This window comes from Otolemur garnettii, unplaced genomic scaffold (assembly GCF_000181295.1).
Source record: "Otolemur garnettii isolate 467f Iridium unplaced genomic scaffold, OtoGar3 scaffold00016, whole genome shotgun sequence".
Lineage (NCBI taxonomy): Eukaryota > Metazoa > Chordata > Mammalia > Primates > Galagidae > Otolemur > Otolemur garnettii.
The window spans coordinates 14,295,124-14,304,830 of NW_003852411.1; the positions used below are offsets into that span (position 1 = coordinate 14,295,124).

At 37.7% G+C, this 9,707-nt stretch overlaps 1 protein-coding gene across 1 annotated transcript in view; it reads right to left on the bottom strand.

Moving 5' to 3' along the window:
• Positions 1-6,825: 6,825 nt before the first annotated feature.
• Positions 6,826-9,707, bottom strand: part of SOAT1 (sterol O-acyltransferase 1) — a 58,916-nt gene continuing 56,034 nt past the window's right edge. The window contains exon 16 of the mRNA XM_003785676.2: positions 6,826-7,834. Within this exon, the coding sequence (XP_003785724.2) occupies positions 7,778-7,834 (57 nt within the window). The 3' untranslated portion in view covers positions 6,826-7,777. The remainder of the gene's footprint in view (positions 7,835-9,707) is intronic.

Consider the following 9,707-nt stretch of genomic DNA (forward strand, 5'->3'; position numbering starts at 1 on the left):
GGACTCTTAGTTCTATGTCATACAATTCACACATGGGTAAGCCTACAGGAAAAATTATGCTTTTGCCTTGTTCACAAGTGTTATGTTTAGTGCACAGCACAGTAGCTGGCATAGGATTGCAGTCTGTGAGAATAAATTCATCTTTCTCATCATACACTAAGCTGGGCTTCTACAGAGAGCAAATTGCAGCGATCATGGCCAACCCTGAGTATGCTACTCCATGACTGTTTCCTCACTTATTTACAGTTTTATAAGTCAGATGTATGAACTTAGTGGAGTCCAAATGTAAGCTAAGCCTGAAAGGACAAGGCCCTCAAATTTTCATAAATTCATCAAGAAAAATCTCCACAACGGCTTTGCCCCTACTTGGCCCAAGAAATGGGCACCATTCATTTCTGAAGGGATTTCTCCCTTCCTACTCTCTGGCACAGCAGAGCCAGGTGGGTTACAGCTAGGCTATCAAGAGAAACTATAGAGCACTTCTTGACTATTGCTATATAACATGTGCTTCTTGACTTCTTGACTCATGTTGCTATAACATGTGCTTCTGTGGAAAGGAATGTTGCATCATCAGTGAGCCTGGTGGCTCAAGCCTGTAAGAGGCCAAGGTGGGTGGATTGCTTGAGCTCAGGAATTTAAGACCAGCCTGAGCAAGAGACCCCCTCTGTACTAAAAACAGAAAAACCAGCTGGGTATAGTTGTATACACCTATAGTCCCAGCTACTTGGGAGGCTGAGGCAAGAGAATTGCTCAAGCCCAAGAGTTTGAGGTTGCTGTGAACTATGAAACGATAGCACTCAACCCAGGGTGGAAAACAAGAATGTTGCAATGTGAAGTATTTAAACATAATAGGTTCCTGTAATGCCAGTGTTCTGATTCAGACAGATGGGACAGAAACTCAAGCATGGAAGGCAGGTGCAACGTGGCTTTATTCAACTCCTGGGTGGCAGGGAATAAGGGCAGTCAGCCCTTATCCAACTCCTGGCGTCGGGAGTGCTGAGTTACATAGAAAGTCTACATCCTATAATCCACAGTCAGCACATACAAGTCTTATACAGGTATACCCTTTATACCCTGGGGAACAATAATGGCAGCACACCAAGAAGCATTAGGTAAGTATGAGTTCACTGTACATAGTTATGGCTCTTCAGGAACCCACGGCACTTTCCCGTGGGTAAGAAAGCCTAGACAACTTTATCTTGTCCCATACCCAAGGGCATGGGTGAGAAAGCCCAAACCACTTTTGTCTGTCCCTACAGTTCCTAAAGTGAGTAGCTAAAAGAACACCTGAAACCAGGTTAATTTATAAAGAATAGAAAGTTCTCAGTTCCCAAGGCTGAGAAGTCCAAGGTGCCAGCAGATTCAGATGTTTGTCGAGTTACATACTCCATAGGAAAGGAATACTGTCCTTACATGGCAGAAGGAGGAAGGGCAATTAGGCCGAATGCTGCTAGAAGGGCTGGTCTGAATCCCATTTATGAGGAGGAGCCCTTATGGCCCAATTAGCTGTTAAGGCCCCCACCTCAATACTGTCACACACTGGCAAACACCCCAGAGAGGAAAGTAACCTAAATTGGTTCAATACTTGTTTTCCCCCCATCTTGTCTTAAAAGGGGTATTTCCTGGCCAACAGATTTTTTACCTTTCATTAGAAACCCAAAGTCCATTTCTACCCACTGCTATAGAGGAGTAGTGCTTTCTTAGATACACTTACAGAGTTTGTTTGTGTGTGTGTGTGTGTGTGTGTACAGAGATAGGGTTTTACTTTATCACCCACAGTAGAGTGCGGTGGCATCACACGGCTCACAGCAACCTTAGGCGATTCCCTTGCCTCAGCCTCCCGAGTAGTGGGACTACAGGTGCCCCCCACAACGCCCAGCTATTTTTTTGTTGCAGTTTGGCCAGGGCCCGGTTTGAAACTGCCACCCTCGGTACATGGGGCTAGTGCCCAGAGCCACAGGCACCGCCCACACCTACAGGTTTTTAAAGGCCAAGAGCAAACGCAATTAGGCACCAAATCATCACCACAGAAGATAGGAGGCTAACATGTCATGTTGCTACTCTTCTTAATGCAAGTACAAAGTCAAGAACTGGACAACTGGGCCCCAGTATTTCTCTTTGTAATGGAAAATTCCATTGTAATGGAAAATGAAAGAGAAATTTCTCTTTCTCCTTCCATTAGCCTGGACAAGAAAGTCCAGTTTTTTCTCCCCTTTCTTTTGGCCACATTCAGCATATAAAGCTGCCTTGACATTGTGATGAAAAGCATTCATGAACGTGAACCACAGAGCTGATGTTGAATGCACTTGAAGTTACTTCTACAACAGACAGCAAGTTTTTTCCAAATATATTTATTTAACACATTTTTCACATTTGCAATACTTTGCCACTTTGTATGTGTGTATATAAGTTTAATTTTTTTAAGTAAATGCTAATATAATACATACTAAATAAAGTATTGGCACCAGTGATTAGTCAAACAAGAACTTACAAGAGAGAATAGGAAGTCAGGAAAATAGCAAACAGAAATGAATTAGAAATTTAATTAATATGAAAACCTTTGAAAACAACTTTATATTTATGTGATCTTTCTGTTGCTCTCAGAACATTGTGGATTAACACACAAACTGGAAAGATGCAGGCACAGGCAGCAGCTTCTCTATCCCAAATGGCAGAGTCTTCAGTGGGGCTTCAGCTCTGCCCACCCAAGAACTGGCATGTTTGTACATGGGAATTGAAACTATTTCAGAGAGTGTGTGACTGGGTGCGTGAACTGCCTATTTCAAAAGGATTTAAAACAAAGTACAGCTACTGCTTCATTCAGAAAAAACACACCACAAAACATGGTATACTATCTGTCAGCTTAAAATTTAGCAATCTGTTGGAAGAGGCTTATTGACACCAGAAATGTGAATATATTCATGTATAAGAGAGCACTTAGGAAAAATAAACATCACAGGGCAGTTGGAGGGGGTTTTTTCTTAAATTTTATCACTTCTGAAATTAATTCTTCCTCAAGCCCAAATCAGCTATTGAAGTCTTTATATTTTACCTAAAAAAGGGGAAACTTAATATACTAAGGATTCAGTAAACTGTATACGTTACACCAGCTCTCTTCCTAACCTAAAGCTTTTCAATGTTATTACTGATTTTCAAACTACACATTAAATTTAGGGGGAAGAAGGAGGGCATTACTCTCCTTGGTTCACCCTGAGTAGCTATTTTTTAATCTTCTCTTTAAATTGGGCTCTTATGTAACACTTAAATGCTGTACTACCAGATGAAAACTTTAATGTCAAAAACTAATCAAATCCCTACATAAGCTTCACTTATTATAATATTAATTGCATTCCTCAAAACATTCATGTCCCAGTTCCTTCAGTTTCAGTCAAAAATCTTAGAGATAAGATAAATAAAATAACATACTAGACAGATCTTTGTGTGAATAGTGTATAGCTATACACTATATATAGCATAGGTAATACATAGTATTACATAAATTACCTGAAATTTTGCCCAAAATTAGTAAGCATGTCAAATTTATAACAAGAGTATGAGCTATCTTCCATTAAGAAATTTATTCTGCCTTTCATAATTGTAAGTGTTCTCTTTGTAGAAATAAGGCCTCAGTAGTTTCCATCCCCTCCATAAATTCTAAAACTTAAGTATACACACTAGTTGCACACATTTGACAGAAATACCTAGGTCAGAGTAGATGCGTATTTCTGTATTTTTTTAAAAGCTTGCTACCCTGCCCTAATACCAACGTGGATAAACATAAAAGTCATTTTGTAAAGGAAGAAACACGAACAAATACCTTTAAAAACTTGGTTAAACATTACCAGGTATGGCTTGGCAGCCATAGTCCCAGCCATTTGGGAGGCTGAAGCAAGAGAATTGCTTAAGCCCAAGAGTTTGAGGTTGCTGTGAGCTGTGACGCCAGGGCACTCTAGCCAGAGCAACACAATGAGACTCTTTCTCAAAAAAAAAAAAAAAAAGGAAAAAAAAAGACCAGGTAAATCCCACTGTGCAGTAGCCTAGTGTATCAAGATCCAATGCTGATATCATCCTGAGAGTCTACTTCGAAGTACATATTCTTGGCAGCATGCAGCATTTGAGACATTCACATTTTTAAAAGATACCAATGAGACAGATAATAAGGATTAAGGTTTAGAATTTACGGAAGCTAGTGATGTGCAATACTCTTATGAGGTAGTTATTATGCCCATCTTACAGATGAGGAAAACTGTGGCTCTGATAAATCAAACAACTTTCCCAAGGTCACACTGCTAGTAAGTATGGAGCTATCTTAATCAAAATCCCATGCTCCTTTCACTGCACCAGTACATCTCAGTATATTTTGGGGGGAGTGAGTGAGTCTTCCAAGCAAGAAGGGTTTCAGGCTCATCATTACTATCTCAACCAAAAGTAGATATATGTTTTATCTGTTTTTTGTGCTGGGCTTAAGTGAACATTTAAAAAAAAAAAATGGTTCCCTAACTAAAAGAAAAGTTCAAACTACTATACTCTTATCAGGCCACCTTGATACTACATTTATCTGACCTTTGTTATTTTTTTCTTATACAAAACAAATGAATTTTGCTCAAAGGTATTTATACCCAATCTTTGCACAAAAGACCTCTCAGCAATTAATACATTACATCTTTTTAGGCTATGAAGACCAAATGACCAACTTTTAAATACATTATATTGTTTTCTATAAGACTTTAAGATAAAATTTTTCAGGCAAGTATTTTAAAATTATATTGTAAATTGTCTATACTAAATAGACATACTAAATGAATTAGGCTTTACGACATAACCTATGTTTGCCAATATATTGTACTTTCTTAACCTGCTAGTTGTCACCCACTTGATATCTTGCGACTAATGAAAAAGGAAAAAACATTTACCCCACTCCTTTGCTTGCAAATGTTACAGTTACTGACAGGTTAAAAGAAGCCTCAGTTTTCTAATTAAATTATAACATGAGGCAAGCAGTTTACCTGCACAATTACAGTACATTAATCCACCAAAGAACAAAATAAAATTCTATTTGATTCATTATTGAGGACTGAGAACAAAAGTATCTAACAAATTAATCCCATGCGTAAATGTGCTTAAAAGATCAAATTAGAGAGGTAATAAGAAAAGAAATACATATAATTAATTGTTCTGTTGGATAATACACCCCAAATCATGGTTACTATCATTAATACTTCTTATGAAAAAGAAATTTAAGCACATTGCTTTTGAGAAGGCATAAAGAATCATCCTGTAACTGTAAATAATTCTCACTATTAGCAAAATAGTGAAAAAAAAAATCTTCTTGAAACATGTTAGCAAGAGTAAAATGGTCTCTGTTTAAATAGTGTAAATGATGATTTGAAAAAAAGATTTTTGCTAAAAGCCACAATCAGATCATGGCTATCAAACCAGTTTCTCTCACAGAAAATGGCCATCTCTTTAACTGTTATATATGTTTTGAAAGTTTCTTAGGACAGTTTTACCATTTCTAAACAGTCTATAATTCTACATATCACTTGCTCTCAATCTCAGGGAGAAAAATCACTAACAAAGGGAAGTGCAAAAACTAGCTATTGCTGGGCATGGTGGCTCATGCCTGTAATCCCAGCACCTGGGAGGCTGAGACAGGGGGATTGCTTGAGCTCAGGAGTTTGAGACCAGCCAGAGCAAGAGCAAGACCCCATCTCTAAAAAAAAAAAAAAAACAAAACAACTGGGTGTGTGGTGGGTGCCTGTAGTCCCAGCTACTCAGGAGGCTAAGGCAAGAGAACGCTTAAGCTCAAGAGTTTGAGGTTGCTATGAGCTGTGACATGACAGCACTCTACCGAGGGCAACAAAGTGAGACTGTGCCTCAAAAAATAAATAAAAACTAGCCACTATCAGCCAACCAATGCAGTATTCAGAAACCCTACAGAGAAACAAAGTCCTGTTGTATAAAGTAAACATTTATAGTACTTCTTAACAAAAATATACACCTAAAAAATTCCATTCTCTTGCTTCAAAAGATTGGCTTATTCATAACCAAGTCATAGACCAATCTGTTCTCATTATCTTTAAAATGAAGTTGTAAGTTCAAGTAACTCATTCATTTTAATATTTATGAAAAATGCAGAAATAACCATCTATATTAAAGCTGTCTTGTTAGAAGGTTATGGTTCCATTACAATTACAATACCACTGTCGCAGAACATTACTGCCAGAGAACATTGAATATCTTTTTACAAGTAACCTCCTTTGAGGTGTGCTTGTGTGTGTTGAAGCTGTATTTAACGTTTAAAATCTGCCTAAATTTATCTGAATCAAAGACATGGTGAATAAAATAGGTGAGTAGGCTGGGTACTTGTGGCCTAAAGTAGGATGTGTCTATTTAGAAACTCTACTTACCTTCTTCTGAGATTCAAAACTGACTTTAAAACAATTCCAAACTGTACCAAGAGGCCCTCCAAGTAACAATCATCTGAATAATTCATAAGTCTCACTTCTTTGGGTGGAAGGTAGAACCAGAAGGTAGGTTTGTGACATCCTTTGCAATGCTCTATCTTTACAAACAAAATCACACCTCATATATGCAGACAAAATAATTCCCACACAACATTGTATTAGTAATGGGCATTGTATAAAATGGAAATATTGCATAATAGAGTACATTTTATTATAAGCAATCACACATTAATTTGTTTCACCTAAAAACATACTATCATTAAAAGTATAATAATTGAGCAAATGCAGAAGCCAGCTTCTGGATCCTTAAAGGAGGTGAGTAATAGTTATATTGCAGACTCACTAGCCTGCACAATAATTCAAGATAAGTCAATATCTTTTAGACAATAAAATAACTGTTCTAAAGGATACTTCTAAATAACTTCAAAGATCTTAATACCCTAAGGTTAAAAAACATATCTTCCATGTTAAGTTCCAAGACAAACAAAATAATTTAAACACATGATTGACTTACAAATTTTTTTAAAGATTACTTAGGAAGTTGTAAGAGGAAATGTCTTTCTTTTTCCTGTGCTACTTCTTTCTTTTTCCCTATTTCTGATCCCTTCAATATAATATTATTGATGTAAACTTAAGAATTCAAGGCAAAAGGCATCTTTTTGCTTCACAGAAATCATGACCTTTAAAGAAAACAAGGTAAAAACTTCAGTAGAACTGAACTTTAAAATATGTATATATATATGTATACATATATATGTGTATAAAATAGGATATATAACAAGATCATCTTTGGAAAACATTCTGTCTACTAGAAATAGCAAAAATCATTCCACATTTTTTTTCTACCCAACTGGATGTTTAATTAGTCTCCATTCCAACAAATGTGCATGGAAAAAAATTCTAACCCAGAGGTACTTAAACAATTTCTTCATATATCTTTTGGCTAATTCAGTGGCCAAGAAAGTATGATGTTTAGTTTCTTATTGGACGGAGCCAAGAAAACAAAATAGCTATAATTACCAAGGCTAAAACTGATATGACCAACAAGAACAGCAATACCTCAACTATTAAGTCTCCCTTCTCTTGTCCCCATCCCAACAACAACAAAAAGTCCTGCTTAAGTGTACAAGATTCCAGTGAACTTCCAACAGTTTTGCTTCAAGTGACCTAGAAATGGAGTGAGTCATCCATAAAGCTTGCAGTGGCCCAAATGACACAGGTAACTTCAGTAATAGCTAGAAACCGCAGGCTCCAAATCAAGGAGAATCACCCCATCTTCAGCGACACGGAAGAAACAAGAGTCCAAACTTCTAAAACATGTATTGACAAGTCCAGGAACGTGGCTGGATATAATCTAGAAATGTGGGCTACAAAGGAAAATAAAAAGAATGGAAGAATAGTTTGTGTGAGAACTATAGAAGTGTGAGAACAGGAAATGTTAGCATTATATATTGTATATCTCTAAAATGCCTCACAGCATTTCAGTAACCTTCAAACTAATAGCAGTTCACTAATTCAAAAGATGTTCAGTACTTTTATCTGTATCACAGATTTATTCAATTTAGAATCTTCATATGGGGTAGCACCTGTGGCTCAGTGAGTATGGCACCAGCCCCATATACCGAGAGTCCTGAGTTTGAACCCAGCCCCGGTCAAACTGCAACAAAAAAATAGCTGGACGTTGTGGTGGGTGCCTGTAGTCCCAGCTACTTGGGAGGCTGAGGCAAGAGAATCACCTATGCCCAAGAGCTTAAGTATACAAGATTCCAGTGAACTTCCAACAGTCTGGAAGTTCCTGTGAGCTGTGACCTGCCCCCCCACCCCCCGCCCAGCACTCTACTGAAGGCAACAAAATGAGACTGTCTCTAAAAAAAAAAAAAAAAAGAAAGAAAGAAACTTCATATGAAGCTTTTCAAGTGCAGTAAATGTTAAACAAGTGCATGAACTTTTGACCAAATTCTAAATAGGCACAGTTTCTTCCTCTATCTTGCCTGTTTAATTTTAGCACAACCTTACTGGATCTAAACAGTGGTAGGTTCATGATGATAAATATGTATGCGAACTGACTAAAACACAAGGTTTTAAATTACTGAACTGTCTAAAGGAAGAACAGGTAAAGTACTGTAAAAGTTCGGAAATAGGAAAGGGAGCAAGAATTTGGAAAACCTTCATGGAAGACCTAACAACAAATTGGAGTGTGAAATGAAAGTAAGATCTGACATGTGGAATATGAGTGTAAAGAGCAGCATGACCAGGGACAAGAGTCCAGAGTTAAGAGCAATTGGTTCAGATGCACAAAGGGGATTAACAGGAAATGTGGAGGAAGGCTGAGGCAACATACAAAAACAGGGGAGACAGAGGAGCTTTGCAGAAAAACTGATTGATCTGATTGTGGACATCATCACTTGCAAGTGTCTATGACAAATACCCAGGCAGATATGTCACAAAGGCATTCCCTCCAAACATGGAAAGTTACAGGCACTGAAGGACTCCTTAGGAGGGCCACCAAATTCAGCAAATTCAAGTATAGGATGTCTAGATAAACCTAAAAAGTAGCTCTAACTGCTGAATTTTTGTAATTTATTTTAAAATGTAGAATACCAGACATTTAGGGTATTCTGAGAAGGCCAATACAGAAAGCAGGACAAAATCATTAAATATAGGACATGCCATATAATACATATACTTGGTGCCTAGAGGCCAGGTGTAGAGGCTCACACTGTAATCCTAGCACTTTGCAGGGGTGCTGGTGGTATAGTGGTGAGCCTTCCTAGCACTTTGGGAGGTTGAGGTGGGAAGAATGCTTAAGGTCAGGAGTTTGTTTGAGACCAACCTGAGTAAGAGCAAGACCATGTCTCTGAAAAAATATATAAAATTAAGCCCAACATGGTGGTACATGCCTATAGGCCTAGCTACTCGGGAAGCTAAAATGGAAGATTGCTTGAGCATAGGAGTCTGAGGTTGCAATGAGCTATAATGATACTCATGCACTCTTAACCTAGGCAACCTTGTGAGGACTTATTGCAAAACAACAAAACAAAAAATGCCTGCCAACTCTACTTCTTAGGGTATTTCCACCCATGAAATTCTACCCATAACTATAAGCAGTGCTTTCAGCTAGTACTAGGAGACCCACTTAACTAGACTGTATCAATTAAATTAACCAGAGTATATGCTGGAAAACTCAGAAGTCTATGTTCCATACTATGTTACTTGAAAATAAAATTCTTTTTTTTTTTT